The sequence below is a fragment of the Carassius auratus genome, unplaced genomic scaffold (assembly GCF_003368295.1).
Source record: "Carassius auratus strain Wakin unplaced genomic scaffold, ASM336829v1 scaf_tig00007299, whole genome shotgun sequence".
In the NCBI taxonomy this organism is placed as follows: Eukaryota; Metazoa; Chordata; class Actinopteri; order Cypriniformes; family Cyprinidae; genus Carassius; species Carassius auratus.
Genome location: NW_020523829.1, coordinates 14,136 through 30,938, shown reverse-complemented (window position 1 = coordinate 30,938; position 16,803 = coordinate 14,136). Strand labels below are relative to the sequence as shown.

The 16,803-nt window shown below is 34.9% G+C and overlaps 2 protein-coding genes across 4 annotated transcripts; both read left to right on the top strand.

The window, feature by feature from the left end:
• The first annotated feature begins 225 nt into the window (after nucleotides 1–225).
• LOC113071384 (mitogen-activated protein kinase kinase kinase kinase 3-like) lies at nucleotides 226–10,284 on the top strand. 3 transcript variants are annotated; one of them, XM_026244724.1, is made up of 26 exons: nucleotides 227–367; nucleotides 525–597; nucleotides 1,354–1,485; nucleotides 1,566–1,628; nucleotides 1,755–1,836; nucleotides 2,166–2,273; nucleotides 2,980–3,058; nucleotides 4,482–4,540; nucleotides 4,685–4,731; nucleotides 4,821–4,859; nucleotides 5,171–5,204; nucleotides 5,289–5,448; nucleotides 5,531–5,700; nucleotides 6,107–6,148; nucleotides 6,352–6,436; nucleotides 6,560–6,639; nucleotides 6,791–6,851; nucleotides 7,319–7,442; nucleotides 7,518–7,576; nucleotides 7,672–7,775; nucleotides 8,721–8,892; nucleotides 9,110–9,178; nucleotides 9,271–9,357; nucleotides 9,459–9,529; nucleotides 9,943–9,998; nucleotides 10,104–10,284. In XM_026244724.1, exons 3-26 carry the CDS (start codon nucleotides 1,355–1,357, stop codon nucleotides 10,189–10,191), a joined length of 2,070 nt encoding a protein of 689 aa, XP_026100509.1. In that variant the 5' UTR covers nucleotides 227–367; nucleotides 525–597; nucleotide 1,354; the 3' UTR covers nucleotides 10,192–10,284. The 3 variants fall into 3 exon arrangements, 2 of the variants coding, with proteins under 2 accessions (XP_026100509.1, XP_026100510.1); XR_003280083.1 differs by lacking the exon at nucleotides 10,104–10,284 and having other exon boundaries at nucleotides 226–367; nucleotides 9,114–9,178; nucleotides 9,943–9,987; XM_026244725.1 differs by lacking the exon at nucleotides 4,821–4,859.
• An 857-nt stretch (nucleotides 10,285–11,141) lies between these two features.
• Nucleotides 11,142–14,786, top strand: LOC113071382 (uncharacterized). The gene is made up of 6 exons (XM_026244723.1): nucleotides 11,142–12,114; nucleotides 12,233–12,586; nucleotides 12,720–12,794; nucleotides 13,364–13,489; nucleotides 13,660–13,691; nucleotides 13,847–14,786. The coding sequence occupies exons 1-6, from the start codon at nucleotides 12,081–12,083 to the stop codon at nucleotides 13,973–13,975; spliced, it is 750 nt and encodes a 249-aa protein (XP_026100508.1). The 5' UTR covers nucleotides 11,142–12,080; the 3' UTR covers nucleotides 13,976–14,786.
• The last annotated feature ends 2,017 nt before the right edge of the window (nucleotides 14,787–16,803 follow it).

Genomic DNA, 16,803 nt, shown 5'->3' with positions numbered 1-16,803 from the left:
ACAGTTGAAAATAGTTTTTTTTTTTTTTTTGGTGATGCAAAGCTGAATTTTCAGGAGCCATTACTCCAGTCTTCAATGTCACATGATCCTTCAGATATCATGATATTTTAGTGGAAATTGTGAAGCATTTTATTCAGGATTTGTTTGAAATAGAATTTGTTTGTCTTTTCTGTCCTTGCTGAATAAAAGTACTAATGTTTCCCTTTAAAATCATACTGACCTCAAACATTTGAATTGCATTGAATGATGGTGGCAATGTACTGTATTGTGATTTTTTTTATGTTCAAATTGTTAATTAAAATATAAACCTCTCTTCTAATATAGGGAGCTAATATTCTTCTTACTGATCGAGGAGATGTAAAATTGGGTAAGTGTTTTGATGTGTTATTGAACCCTAAGTACGGATATACATATTCTACTCTTGGTTTAAGACACAGATGTTTGAAGCTGCACATTTTAGATTATGTATCCCTCCCTTTCTCTCTATCATCTCTGTCTCTCTCTCTCTCTCTCTCTCTCTGTAGCTGATTTTGGGGTTGCGGCTGAGATCAGTGCCTCTGTTGCCAAGAGAAAGTCCTTCATAGGAACTCCCTACTGGTGAGCCATCTGCACAAAGATTTACCCTTTGAGTCCTGCAGAATCACACAGTCTGGATTGTCTTGTTTTAAACAATTAGCACGCTGTCCCTTATGATTAATGCAAAGGAATAGTTCACTCAAAAATTACTTAAATTACTTAAATTACTTAAAAATTAAAAAACTATAGAATATTTACTCTACTGCTCAAAAGGTCAGTAAGGTTTTTTGTTCGTTTACTTTGGAAAGAAATTTGTACTTTTATATGTACATTTGATTCAACAAAGAATACTGAATAAAACCATAACAATGTTTCATAAACAAATTAAGATGCATAACTCTTTTTAACATTGATAATAATAAATGTTAAGCAGAAAGAAAAAAAAAATAGGCATATTAGAATTATTTCTGAAGGATCATGTGAAGGATCAAAAAAACACTTAAATAGAAAGCAGGTATTTTGAATTGTAATAATATTTCATCATGCTACTGTTTTTACTGTATTTTTGATCAAATAAATACAGCCTTAGGGAGCATAAGGCAGTCTTTTAAAACATTAATAAAATCTTACCAACCCTGAATGGTAGTGTGTGTGTGTGGGTGTGTGTGTGTGATTTTATATTACATTTACAGGTTTAATAACAATACAGAAAGAATGCATGATCCAAAACATTTCCATACGCTCAATGAATAAATTCACCCCTTTACCCTTTACATTTTCCTGAAAGACAATCGGACTGTGAAGTATCTAATGGAAATTTGTCTTTGTTTTTTTTAGGATGGCCCCTGAGGTGGCAGCAGTGGAAAAGAAGGGCGGATACAACCATCTGTGTGATATCTGGGCAGTGGGCATCACCGCCATTGAGCTGGCAGAGCTACAGCCACCAATGTTTGACCTTCATCCCATGCGGTCAGAATGACTCATTTATTTGATTTACGAGAACAGAAAGCATTTTTGTACTGAGTTTTTTTTTGTTTTTTCTGTTGTAGTGCTCTGATGCTGATGTCTAAGAGCAGCTTCCAGCCTCCCAAACTAAAAGACAAGAGCAAATGGTGAGACTCAGAACCTCATAGAAAGAAATGACATTTCTCTTGAAATGGAAAACGTAAAGAAAAGTGCAAGTTTTCCCGTGAGTACCTGACATGATTGGTGAGAGGGCTGTGTCCTTGTCTTTGCAGGCCTGCAGGGTTTCATAGCTTTGTGAAGATGTGTTTAATCAAAAGTCCTCGCAAGAGGCCGACAGCAGAAACTCTTCTCCAGGTGATAGATGAATCAATCTCAAAAATCAAAGTTAATATTAGCATTGCTGCTGAATATCACTTACCTATACATGTGTTTTAATGTATTTATTATTATATATATATGTGTGTGTTTTTTTAATAATAGTTAGATCTGTTATATACACGGCATGCATCCTTTCTAAGTAAATGCTATGATAAAATGTGATTGCGATTTTTATTTTTGCTGAAAAAAAATGAATGGGAATGGGAGCATCCCTACAAATACTCATTAAATGTACAATACTGCAATTTATTAAAGTTTGTATTTCTAGAAAAGTTTTAAATTTTTGCTGCTTTCACTCTTCCCAGCACCCCTTTGTAACACAGTTACTCACCAGAAAACTGATGATTGAGCTGCTGGACATGGCAAGTAACCCGGACCAACATCATCCACTGAGTCCTGAAGAGAATGAAGAGGTGAGAACAAGACACGCTTGCATTATGTTGGAATTACTGTAATTATTGGATGGCAACTACTCTGAGCTCTTCATACTGTATGCTCTGGCACAGAAATTTATTTTTATTCAAAACTTCTTATGGGTCGTATGCATAATTATTGTAATTTTTACATGACTTGAACACAGGAATACTGTGTAAGGTCATATTTAATTTCTGATAGGAATGAAAATGGTGCCGTGAGGGACAGAAGTACAGTACTTTCACTGTACAGTACTGTGGTTTAACAACATACCGATTGTTCAACTGACAAAGCATCTTTCCTGAAGAAACTATTAGACAAAAACTCCATAAACCAGTTTTTCTGTAAAAAAAATTACATAATCTGAGACCCTTAAACAGTATGAGTATTGTGAATACTGTAAGTTTGTCCCTCACTGCATCGTTTTCATCTGCATTAAATATATATATATATATATATTAAAGCATTCTTAATTTTCTTAAAATGACTTGAAGTATTTCAATTTACTTTCAAATATACATGTGATCAAAAAATATTTTTTTTCAAATAATGAGAAATACGGAGAAGCACAGGATTCAGGATTATTGGGAAACCTTTCCCTAATTTATGACGAAATTGAATTATTTTTCCAAACATGCATGTCAGAGTTCAGTTTGTCAGAGTGTACTGTTGTTTTAGTGTCTGTTCTGTGTGTGTGTGTTAAAGGCAAGTTATACAGCCCCAGATACAATCCCGTCCAAAGGGAAACATATGCGGGTGGAAAGAAGTTTATCAGAAGAACGATGTAAGTTCTGGTTAAAAATTGTCCTTATTTAAACTGAAAATGTAACATTTACACTTAACATAATGTTAACATATTACAATACACACCATTCAGTCCTATTCTTTTATATTATTTTTAAAATATCATCTGTTTTTTTCTTCTTTTTTTAAATCAATATTTGGACAATATTTGGTACAATATTATGTTTTTCTATGTAAGGAATAATTTACAGCTAGCTCTGCATTAAACAATTTAAATGCATGACATGCATGGAGGCAAAGAACCACCCGACATGAAGCGGAATGAAATGTTGCTTTATTATATGTATTCATCTTTCTGTTTTCCGAGTGACAGTGAACTTCAGAAAACTATGACTCACTCCAGTGTCAGAGCCATGTCTGTTTTCATTACAGTGTGTGCATGATTAGAAAGTTTAATATATGGATGTGTAGCAGAGGAGGTGCTCTTTAACAAGGCTGCTATTGAGGATAGCTTCAGTGATGTGAATAGGCACACAACTCATAGAGCTGGTACTGTTTAGCACACGTCATGGCATGTCCTTCTCTTCCCCCTCACACGCTCACTCGCATGAACTGGATCCAGTGCTCACATTCGAGGCCAAGCGGAGAGTGTGATGTGTGTGTGTTATCGTGTGGCAAGTCAATGCCACTTTTACTGAGAATCCATTGTCACACATTTTGACTGTAAGATTACAGCATTCACAGACCGATAGACAATGAAGCTTCTTTAGGACAAATGAGGAAGTGATGTTCAAATTAATGTATGAAGTTCTTGGAGGTCTCACATATATGCAACCAACAAAAACAACTTCAAAACCACATTCTAACATGTTCAGAATCTTATGATCACTAAATATCGATTAATATTGTCCAGATCTATGAATGCTTACATTACTATTCAAAAGGGGTATGTACTTTTTTCTTAATTTCATTTCATAAAAAAATATATAAAAAAAGTTTTATTCTGCAAAACAGCATTAATAAGTATTTCAAATAAATGTTGTTCTTTTTAACTTTCTATTCCTCAAAGAATTCTGGAAGAAATTTTATCACAGTTTCCACAATATATTAAACAACAAAACAGTTTTTAACATTTATAATAAGAAATGTTTCTTGAGCACCAAATAAGTATATTAGAAGGATTTCTGGAGGATCATGTGACACTGAACACTGGAGTAATGATGATTAAAATGCATCTTTGCCATCGCAGGAAGGAACTACATTTTAAAATATATTAAAATAGAAAACAATTATTTTAAATTGTAATAGTATTTCACAATATTGCTGTATTACCTTTTTTTTAATGAAATAAATGTAGACAAATGTCAGCAAAAAAATAAAAAAACCTAAATCCTACTCACCCTTTTAAATGGAGCAAATATGTAAATGAAGAATGCGTAATATGTGTTTGTTGTTTGTTTCAGTTGACCAGGTTAAATTTACCCCTCCCAGGAGAAAAGAGACCGAACCCTATCCTGACTTGGTCAGTTTTATTGCACTCTCTTAGTTCTCTCTATGCCAATGAGGCAAAGAAAACACAAACCACATCCTATCACACTTCATAAAGTACTTTGTGTCATAATTCATGGTTCTCACTCAACTGAATTAAGTATGTTTATGTTCCCAGGGATCGTGTGATGATTGGAGCATATCTGGAGATGAACCAGAGTCACCGTGAGTGTTGATTGATGTGGACTTATAATTGCACTACAGGTTTAAACAGTTATTATAACCTTTCATTTGAACTGTATTCACTGCTGCAGGGGTCTTTTTGAAAGAGTGGAGGAGGAGTTACAGCATAGGTGGGAACTACTTATATTCTGGCGCCACCTTGTGGAGTGGCATCTAATGAAAAAAAAAAAAAAAAAAAATCTATATCAGCTATAAGTTAAATTATGCATTGATTATTATTTATATTTTTGTTAGTAGATATATAATTTATATGTATGTGTGTGTATATAAGCATATTGATAAATAGTTCTTCTATTTTCCCTCTGCTTCTTTAAAAAAAAATATCTTTGGTTATCTTTGATGTTCAACCAGCAGAAATATACTTTGCACCATGTGTATACTAATATTTTGTCATTCACTTTGAACTGCCTTTCTCTTTCAGAAGCTTGACAGTAAAAAGACACTCATATTTTGAGGTATTTCATAACCTGTCTTAATTATTAATTTATGATTCTATAAAAAATTATGCAAGGCAGTAAACATTTCCTGATGTTTCATAGTGGAGTAAGAGGAAAAGTGGGCTGTTCAGCCCACCACCTGTCTCTTCAACAACATCACTTCCTCCCATGAGCTCTTTAGACTTAAATCTGGATGACAAGGACCTTACGCTTCGACCCAGTGCTACTCTATGCCCTGATACTGTATTAAATCCAAAATCAGGTATTACTATCTGCAGATGCAAGACACATAGGAAATTCACCATACAAGGTTTTACAACTTTTCTCTCTTTGTATTTTGTCAGCGTTGTTGAGGTGTTCAGGCAGTCAGGATGTGCGGCACTGGTACAGTGACCCTTATGTTCCTGATGGTAATGACACACAGGACAAACAGAGGACTCTTACAAGGACTTTGAGCAGAGACACGGCTATTTCTCCAGAGTGGAGCACCATGAGGAAGAAAACAGAGGACTCAGTGAGTCACACAATGTTGGATGTTACAAATAACAGACTTACACTTATGTGTGCTTGTATCCCACACTTTAATACATCTCAGCTACATTAATGCCCTTTTATCAAAAACAGTGGCAGATATAAAGAACTAGTTCACATGCATCCCTTGTGCAGATTTTGTTGTTTTGTCTACCACTATTAAGAAACATTGAAACATTATTAGATCAAATATTTTGGTGTTATTTCATTATACCGAGCACATTATTTGGGTAGCGCAGTGCTAGATGTTTCAGCACCATGGACAGATCTCAAAAACCCACTACATAATACACATTGTATATGTTTTTCTGAGTAACTAAAAGTATTACTGACAGACTAATAGGTCCTATAGAAACTGTTCCTTGTGTTTTTTAACCTTTAATTCATAGAGAGCAGATTCTCACGGACTTCCTCCCACTCCCCAAGTCTATGTAAGTTTAATCACCTACTAGCACCTTTTTAAATGTGTAAAACCTGGCTTTTACTAAATTAGAGTGTGACGACATGGCATAATAATTGATGACTAGTTTGTCACTTTTAGGCCTAGTATCTATGTATGAACCTAAGAAATCTTCTTAAAATTTACATCCGATGTACTGTGGTTATGAAACATTGCATAATTCATTTTGCATAGATGGGGGCCTGTTTTACTAAAGTCTTTAATGGATGTCCACTGAAAATTCATTGTGCAGAGACATGGGTTTTGCCCAAAACAAGAGGTACAGATTTTCTTTCATCCTACTAATTTAATTTAAAAATAGATGGAAATTTTTTTTAGCATCAGTAATACAGAATCAGAGTATTATTGAATTCTGTTTGATTTCTCATTCCGTTCCTCACAGATCAATATTTAATTCTGGGTGCAGAGGAGGGTGTTTATATCCTTAACTTAAATGAACTGCATGAAGACACTTTAGAAAAGGTACTGCTGGCTACTGCATCGTTGTGCATGACAACATTATGATTTAGTATTTTCACTCAATAACTGTTTCTGTCAAATACAAAAATACAACTCAGGAATGAAATCTTATTTTAAATGATTAAAATATTTGACCTCCTGTTCTCGATTGCAGTTGCTTCCACAGAGATGTACTTGGCTTTACGTCATGAACAATGTCTTAATGTCCATCTCTGGTATGTAACATTTTTATAGATGTTGTGATGTAACAGTCCACCAGTTTTAGGAATTACTTGCTCAGAAATTACAAACTGTGTTAGCACTGAATAATAAAAAAATAGATTAAAGTACTAAATTTTTTCATCAAGTTCATTAAACACTAAAATACCAACATATTAAACCCTAATGCCATTCTCTAAAATAAATATGATTTTCTCTAAAATGTTGCTAAATGTTTTATTCCAAATTCTCAAAACGTACATCGTGGTCAAGTAAAAAATCCATTGTGCTTTATGTATATTGTCAAAATCCAAACATCCATTAGATTAAAGATTAAACACAATATTTTTTTAAAAGACATGTATGTTTTAAAAGTTCATTTGAGGTTTGTTTGAATAAATGTATAGTTACAGGAAAACTACATCTAATGTACTCCTCAGTGGTCGGTAAACTTCTATTCTGTTTTATTTTATTCTATTCTCAGGTAAATCGTCTCATCTCTACTCTCATAGACTGACAGCTCTGTTTGAACAGCGAGGGCATTTACAGAGGAAACAGGGTCACATGTCCCTCGGCACCAACCGCTTCACAGAACGGATCATCCACAGGTCAAAGAAACAAACAAAAGTTGAATTATTCAGCTTATATGGTGCTCATTTTAACTCAAAATAATCTTTTCACAGGAAGTTTGCTGTGTCAGTGAAGATTGCAGACACTAAGGGCAGTCGCAAGTGTAGCGTGGGTGAGGACCATTACCTACGTCACAATAGATCAATGTTTACACATTTCTTCCCCATGAATGTCTTTGCTGACTTTCTGGTTATTTTTCTTCCTCAGCTCGTAACCCATACACAGACAGCACGTTCTTGTGTGCTGCAGTTCCCTCTGGTCTTGTACTACTGTTGTGGTATGAACCGCTGCAGAAGTTCATGCACCTCAAGGTAATAATAGTAATTCTTAAAGCCTACTATATCATATTTGAGACATTTCTAGGACCTCTAAATTATCAGCAATTACAACTTTGCTGAGAAACCTGTACACACTCTTATATCTCCGGTGATCTGATTTATTGTTGATATTTTTTTACCAAATAAAAGGCCCTTTCCAACTTTGGGTTGTGGTTTTATATAAAATTTTGGTATGAAATCTATAACGATTTTTATTAAACGTAAACACAAATAAATTTAAATATTTCAAGATGAACACAGACTGAAGCAACTAGATTTACTTGATTATCCTTACATCATTTAATGTACAGTAATGAATATTATCAGATATTATTATTATTTGTATTATTATAATTATCAGTAATTAATATGATTATTATCAGTAATTAATATTATCAGACAGACCTTTGAGGAACTTGGACATCTTTCAATTATCATTGTATTGCATTATGTTTTGCCCTTCATTAAAAGCAATCAGATTAAAATCAGAATTTATCTTTCTGGTGAATAAAAATATCCCCCCACCTTTAGTATGGAAAAAAAACTCTCCTATATTACATTATATGAGCCATAAAAGTCTAATGTATCAAATATGAAAGGAAAAAAAAGGCATATATAAGATTTTATCTAAAGGTTCAACAAACTGTGCCATTTCTAATTACATTTTTGACTAATATTTCATATGTCAAACTTTACAGGGTTAATAGACTCTAAAGACTCTATAGTCTTTTCTAATGTAACAGATTTTTATTTATTTTTATTTTTCATTTTATTTTTATGTTTAATTTGCACATATAATATATGACAATTTTATTTACAAGTAAATATATTTCTTTCTACCAAACAAACAATATTATGCTTTCCCTAACTAGAGCCTGTGTAACATTTGGTAGTCCTCTCTCATTACATTTCTCCTTTCTTATCGTCTTCTCATTGAAGCACATTGCCGTGCCCCTACCGGACCCATTGCCCATCTTTGAGCTGCTGGTGTTAATGACAGATGAGCTTCCTCAGCTCTGTGTGGGTGTCCAGGAAAGCCTCCAACAGCAAAACGATCGACAGCTAAAGTTTGACATCATCCATCTGAACGGCACGCCAAACCCTCAGCAAGGTAACTGACTGACTGACTGACTGCTGGTCTTGCATGCATTCAGGGCTGAAGAATTTCACAGCGAACATCACATTTAAACCCGTTCCTATAAACTCAACTGATTTTCCCCTCATAATCAGAAAATAAAATATAAAAAAACATGCAAATTTTGAATGGGACTACTGTGTTTTATTCACTGAACAGTGTGTGAATGTGTGATCTTTGTCTCTTTTCTTAGACAGTGAGACAATAAGAGCTGTCCAAGTGACACAGCTGGACAGAGACACAGTGTTAATTGCGCTGGAAAGTATGTATGATTTCTAAGTATGATTTATACATGAATTAACTTCTAAAGCATGCACTGATATATTGTAAATTTATCCTCTTGTCATCTTCTAGAAACAGTGAAAATTGTCAATATGCAGGGGGTCCCCAGCAAGGAGTTAGCATCCGAACTGGAGTTTGACTTCCCTATTGAAACTTTAGGTATAAACCTGACATGACATTAAAATACAGTATTTGCTGACAATTAAATTATACAGTGATTTATACAAGTGGTATAAGTCTTCATGTGCTGTTTTCAACAGTTTGTTTAGAAGAAAGTGTTATAGCTTTCTGGAAACATGGGCTTAAAGGACTTAATCTTCACAACTGTGAGGTAAAGAGTTATGATTATTATTATGACATTTTAATTGAACTCAGTCAGGTTAGCGCTGTATTTAAATGTAGACAGAAATGAAAGCAATGCTGTGAAGGACTGAAGTACAGTGCGTTCAGTAGTGATTGTTCAGCCGATGAAATGTCTGTCTGAAAAAAAAAAAAAAACAATAGAAAAAAACTCCATAAAACATTGAAATACATTGTGAGTTGTAAAAGCTTTATACAGTGCATGCCTTTGTAAAAGTCTACTCACAGCCTCATTTTCATTCCTGTCAAACATTTAATATGGAGTCTAACCTGACATGTATGTCTAGTTCTGTATCAGTACATATTGTCATAATTTGTTGATTTTTAATAATTGATAAATTTACTCTGGATTAAGATCTAAGTCATCCTCATGTGTCCTTGCAGATAACACAGGAAATCACAGACACAAGCCGTCAGTTCAAAGTTTTAGGCACGCACAGGTATTGACTTTCTTTCTCCCTCTTTCATTGTTTTTCCTTTTAACTTGAATAAAAATTGCATTTCATTCTTCTTAATTTTTTTTTTTCTCCGATCTTGGTTTACAGAGACATTGTTTTGCAAAGCACCCCAACTGAAAACCCTTCAGCCACTAGCAATTTATATATTTTAACAGGTCATGAAAGCAGTTACTGAGGAAAGCCAGTGGTCGGAAACTGTAAATAACATGCATGATAACATTATGAGCATTTGAGAGCCAGAATGCATGACATCTTTTAATACAGAGACTTTTAGAGCTGTGCATCTGCCCTATGTGTCTGTGCAAACACGTTCCTTCAGTCGATCAAACTGGTACACATTGTGAGGGTACAGAAAGAAAAGCCCAAAGCCTTGGCTCTTTTATTTGTTCCTCTAAAGGGGTTTTGATCATTGTTGTCAATGTATCTTGCATGAAATAATATGGATTAAACAATTCTATTTAAATTAAAATGACCATTTGATCATTTTGTGATGGAGAGATTGTGATAACTCCTAATTAACTGATACAGTGAATCCAAACAGTACCGGATGTCTTTTAATAATCACATCCTGATTCGATTTTTAGTAAAGATTAGGAAAATTACAGATGAGTTTGTATAGGTTTACAGGACAGAGTGGAAATAAGCTCTGTATGATGCTCTTCATTGTTGCTTAATTTTGATTAAGCAACAATGAATCAATCCTCAAGAGGGAGCTAAAGCTTAAAAAATAGAACCCCCGTCTATATACATACATGCCATAATACTATAATTTAGAATTATATTAGATAATATTTTATAATATTATGCTAATATTGGTATATATAAACAACCTAATTGTTCAATATAGCAACAGATGTTTAATACCATATTAAGGCCTCATGGGTTTGCTTGAGGTTATTTTCTGAATAATAACCTAAATAAAAACTTTGTGTCTGTAGATATGTTGATTGTCATGTATGGGTGTGTTCTTTTTTATAATAATAACAATAATACTTATTGTCAAATAATAATGCTCATTGTGAAGTTTTCCCTTTCCAACTTTCCATTTCTAAAGTTACATATAGTCATTTATTTGAAAAGGTTGTAGTTTTGTTCCACATAGACACATGTTTAATATGTGGTTGCCAGAAACACCTACTCACACCTGCAGTGCAAAGGAGGTCTGAACATGCAATGGTCTTCTGCATTCTCACTTTTCCGATGAATTAACACTGTGGTCGTGAAACATTTCAGAGCCAGTGTTACACCTATGACTATAAAAACAAACAATTGCGCCTGCACTTTCACTCACATGTACACACAGGATGCACGTCTGTCCCGCTGTGACCTGTTTTTTATGATTACTAAATATGGTGCTAATGTGGTCGATAGTCACTTCTGATGACCATCTTTAGAAAAACAAGAAAACCACAAACTGTTTTCACACATGCAGCACTACAAAAAACAAACTTAATTCACATACTGCGATCTTATGTATGCATTACTGTATGTGTAGTCCATTAATTATTACAAACATTAGAGGTATAAAATATATAACCTTTAAAGAGAATGTAGGTAGTATTTTCATTGTCAGTTTTTATTTCAAAGTACTAAAAATTACAAAATGATTTACACTTAAACTTTAGACCATTTAGGTTCATATACATAAGATTTTGCCATCATTAAATATTGCATGCACTTATATGTATTGCGGACCTTTGATATAATCTATTATGACTTAAAAAGGCTAATTACTTTTTGTAAGTTAAAATGGGAGTTCTGTAATTATCTATGTTTCATTGAAAATCTGGAGACTGACGTAATTAAAATGTGATATGAAACACTGATGCCTTCACAAACTAATCTTGCTGCCTTTACATTTGACCACGTCTTTTATTACAGACAATACAGTGACAGAGTCACTGATCCTTACCCAATATCTTTAGTAACACTTTTGCTTCAATTTTGGAGTGGAGTGAGAGATACCAGACTGAATTCAACCAATCACAGTCTTGGTTTGAAAGTGTCCAATCACATCCCATGCAAGTCTTCTAAAAAGCATTATACACATTCATTGCTTCAAACATGATCATTTGGGCCATTCTGATCTTTTGTGCAAGTAAGTAGATTTTTTATCTTATAAATATCTATATATCAATTCCAAGCGTGCATACATACTTAGTGAAGTGAAGTGAAGTGAAAAAGGTGTTAAAAATGAAATCTCTTTTCTGTTTCAGCTGGAGGTCGACCTGATAACAGTAGTGAAATTGTCTCATTACGAACATTCCAGCTGGGAGATGATGTTACATTCAAATGTTTCCTGACAAAAAACTATTTTGGCAGCACAATGGTTTGGTATAAACAGAGAACTGATCAGATTCCTCGTCTTATTGTATTATCATACAATATTGGGAGAGATATCCAATTTGAGAATGAAGTTAAAAATGGGAGATTCAATATTTCAGCAAGTGAAGATTCTTTTCACCTCAACATCAAAGCTACAACCAAGGAGGACATCGGAAAATACTACTGCGGGACAGTTTTCTTGAATAAAATAGAATTTATTTCTGGAGCACATCTGATACTTAAAGGTCAAATATATTCAACATGCTATTGTCTTTTACATTTCCTTTTAAAGTGGTATATTTTAACTAATTTCTCTTGTTTGTAAGTAATTTAAAACCAACAGTCTAATCTCTGACATCTTTATTTGCTACTTCTAAGGAACTGAGACCAAACACCTTAATGTGGGATGTGAGGAGAAAGAAGTTGTGGATAGAACCACTTTCAAAAATACTGGTAAATTCTTCATTTTATTGCTATGACTTCACTATCTGATTTTTTTTTAACTGTCACCTTCAATGGTGATTCCAAAAAGTGTTTCTACCATTAAGACACGCTTAAAATTGTATGAATTATATTGGATTTTACAAATTATACAACCAAGGGGCTTCAGCAAACATAACTGCAGTTTTAAGATATTTTTCCATTCACTTTTCACCAAGAGGTCTAAAAGTGTGTTTAATGAATCTATTAAGTCAGTTCTAATCATGCGTGTAATCACATACCTATTGTTTTCTCATTCAAAACATAAATTTGTTTGAGAAATGTTTTGCTTGAAAAGGATGCTTGCAGATTTTCTTGAAATTAATGCTACTTGGTTTGATATTTTGTTAACAAATGCAATGACATTCAAACATTATAAATATATGGCTTAAATCTCTACATGTTTTTGATAACTATACTGTTTTAAGTCATAGATAAGTAACTACAGGGAACATCTACTATATGCAGAAATGTGTTCACAGATCTTTACTATGGGCAGAATGTTGTTGCTTTATTAACATTTTTCTTTTTCTCTATTTCAGATAACAGTAATCCAGAAGTATGGGGTCCTGTGTTACTTTGCTTGATATCCTGCAATGTTGTGCTTGTGATGGTAATAATCATACTTTTGGCCCATTATTATAAAAACTGGAGAAAAAGGCAAAAAGGTAAAATTCCACCCACCTTTTTTTTTCTTTAAGCAGAGTTTAATTGGATAGGATAATGGTATAATGTTTTACCAAATGTAATATTGAAATACTATGTTTAAAACAATTAAAATATTCAATCACAAATATTCATATCAAAGTTTAACAATAATTTTCTGCTCATTTTGAAGGATCTAAAAATGTAGCATCTCCATCATCTGAGGTAATTTAAATTGTATTGTTTTTTGTGAAATCAGTTTCTCTTATATATTCTTATATAAACTTCTAATGAATTACAAATTAGTGCTATATAAAAATGAGTTTTGGCTCTCAAGCAGAAAGAAAAAAAATCTATGCATTTTTTTTTTTTTTTTACAGATTGGAGATTTAGATGTGAATTACGCGGCTGTGAATTTTGCCTCTGTCCCTCCGGCCAGAAGATCAAACAACAGACATCTAACTGAATACAATGAAGTGATCTACAAGCCAAGAGATCACATGCTTTAACAGAGTTTCTTCACAAAATGGTTTTGACTTGCTGTTAAAAAAGTAGATATTGAACTATATTGCTAAAAGCATAAATTACTGCAAATATAATACATATTATACTCAAAAATACACTTCTTTCTTTTCTTTTTAGTTCTGTGGCTTGCAATTTAGAAAAACTTTGTGCCTGTTAATGCTGATCAATTACATGAAAGATACTAAAAAGTTATAAACAACAGTAGAATCTGTTTAAACAACATAGTGCACATATTTAGTTGAAGACAAAAATTATATTTATGAAATATACCATAACAGTGACTACTGTACTTGTGATTTTTTTTGTATAAAAATAGAATTAGAATGAATTTAGATACTAATTAAACACTGTTGCTTAAAGTTGTCTTGTGTTTGATGCGGAATAAAGAAAATAGTTTAACATTGTTTTAAGTTTGTACAATTATTAATTCATCAACTCATTCATCACAAGACTTGTATTGGCAAATTACTTCTTCTCACCAGTTATTCCCCATGGTTTTAGAGGACAATTACTCCTCGTGGCCCCCTGTAATTTCAAAGAATAATACAAATAAAAGCCTCGTCCATTTGAGAAGGTGTGCACGCAGTCAGCCTCACGTATACCTGCTGCTTCAATGGTTTGTGTTAAAAATCTCAGTTTGGGTTCTACTGAAGAAACAAAGTCACCTAATCAAATCAAAGTCAAATTTTCATTTTTGGGTGAACAATCCCTTTAAAGCTTGTTGTAAGAAGAATAGAAACAGTTTCTTTTAAGACAAAATAAGTTGTGGTTATATTGAATATAAGAAATAAAATAAAATAAAAGATAACTTGACCAAAATAAAACTAGAGACTGACCTGCATTTTTCCAGTTTTCCTCTCTTCTCCAAAACCTTCAGTTACCTATACCAGTTGCTTTCTCCTCAAAATAGCGGCCATTGTTTTCAGCAACAAGCTTATATCTAAAGAGTTCCGTACTTCTGTATTCTGTATCAGTGAATACAATTATTTCTGTATTCACTGTCAAAGCCAATATATCTGTTTCCACATTTTTGAGTAAGCTTGTTAAAATTTTCCTCTTCACATTCTACATACTAATCAAATATTTGAGCTTTGTAAACTACTACTTTGTACTACTATGGTGTGATTCCAAATATAATCACCTGTGAGCTGCATGTGACCTTCAGCTGATTTCCTGTGCTTGTCTGTGAAAGCAATATCAGCTTCTATCACCAGAAGAAAAACATGAAGTCCCGGCAGAAAGAAAGTGGTTCTCTTACTAAGCTTCACTTTCAGACACTCACATCTTCCACCAGCCTGGGGTGTCCACAAGAATGATTTTCCTTTCATTTATGTTTCCTTCCATCTTCACACACTGTGTCATTTGGTCAGATTTATGTTTAACATTTAAAAAGTAGTGTGCAAACATTTCTCTTTCCAGTCTGAAATCCGCAACTGTTTAACTACTTATGTCATCTGAATTTTATTTATTTATTTTTTTACTCCAGATAACTGAAAAGCAGATGAGCCCCATTTTCATGTGTATGATCAAGAGAGAGTGAATCTCAAAATGTCATACGTGGGTCTTGACTGTAATGCCGCTTCCCTTTCAGTCGGTCACTCTCGACGCCACGTCAGTGACCGACGCAAAATGGGATATCGGTTCGATAGACCAATCTACTTTGAGTGTAAACTAAATGAGCCAATGCACACTGGCATGCAATTATTGCATCCAGCTGCCACTGATCACTGCGTGAGTATAAGAAGGCAGCAGGTGCAATGCAGGTGCGACGCAGAGGATCTCTTTTCTCGGTATGTAGTTGGATTCGGTTGAACAGATAGCACTCCTCACAGTGGCACTTACACCGATTGGCCTGTTACATATGAGACCGCTCCAGCACTGGCTTTATGGCAGTGTCCCGAGGTGGGCGTGGAAGCACCGGCCTGTCGTCAAACCCTCACCCCATGGACAGATCTTGCATTTCTCCGGGCAGGGGTGCCCCTAGAGCAGATCTTCTGGCATGTTGTGGTTTACACGGATGCCTCCACCACCGGCTGGGGGGCCATGTACAACGGGCATGCAGTCTCAGGGGTTTGGACGGGCCCGCAGCTGCAGAGGCACATCAATTGCCTTGAGTTGTTAGCCATGCGCCTTGAACCGTCTCAAAGGTCACTTATGAGGCAAGCATGTGCTGGTCCGAACAGACAACACAACGACCGTTGCATATGTCAACCGACAAGGTGGTTTGCGCTCGCGTCGCAGGTCACAACTCGCCCGCCACCTCCTCCTTTAGAGTTGGAAAGTTCTGAGGTCACTTCATGCCTTTCACATTCCGGGCCTGCTCAACTGTACAGCCGATGAGCTGGCTCGAGCAATGCTCCCAGGAGAATGGAGACTCCATCCCCTGATGGTCCAGCTGATTTGGAGACGGTTCAGAGCTGCTCAGGTAGACCTGTTTGCTTCTCAAGAGACCACTCACTGCCAGTTGACTCAGAGACGGGGCACCATTTGGCACCCTTGTCCAGACCTTTGGAAACTCCATGTCTGGTCCCTGGATGGGACGCGGAGGCTCTAGGTGACCTACCCAGGAGGTAGTGAACACCATCACTTCGGCAAGAATACCGTCTACGAGACACACTTATGCCTTGAAGTGGAACCTGTTTGTTGAGTGGTGTTCTTCTCGCTGAGAAGACCCCCGAGGTTGCCTGATTGCAGTCGTGCTTTCCTTTTTGCAGCAAGGGCTGGAGCAAAGGCTGTCTCCCTCCACCCTCAAAGTCCAGGTTGCCGCTATTACTGTGTACCATGAACCCGAGAATGGGAAGTCTTTGGGTAA

What these genes read in the sequence shown, in the direction of transcription:
- LOC113071382 (XM_026244723.1), top strand. Translation starts at nt 12,081, where the DNA reads ATGATCATTTGGGCCATTCTGATCTTTTGTGCAA. An exon ending in AGCACATCTGATACTTAAAG is followed by an intron (nt 12,587 to 12,719) that starts GTCAAATATATT and finishes GCTACTTCTAAG; the next exon opens with GAACTGAGACCAAACACCTT. An exon ending in TAGCATCTCCATCATCTGAG is followed by an intron (nt 13,692 to 13,846) that starts GTAATTTAAATT and finishes TTTTTTTTACAG; the next exon opens with ATTGGAGATTTAGATGTGAA.
- LOC113071384 (XM_026244724.1), top strand. Translation starts at nt 1,355, where the DNA reads ATGGCCCCTGAGGTGGCAGCAGTGGAAAAGAAGGGCGGATACAACCAT. An exon ending in GGAAGAAAACAGAGGACTCA is followed by an intron (nt 5,701 to 6,106) that starts GTGAGTCACACA and finishes TTTAATTCATAG; the next exon opens with AGAGCAGATTCTCACGGACT. An exon ending in TGTCTTAATGTCCATCTCTG is followed by an intron (nt 6,852 to 7,318) that starts GTATGTAACATT and finishes TTCTATTCTCAG; the next exon opens with GTAAATCGTCTCATCTCTAC.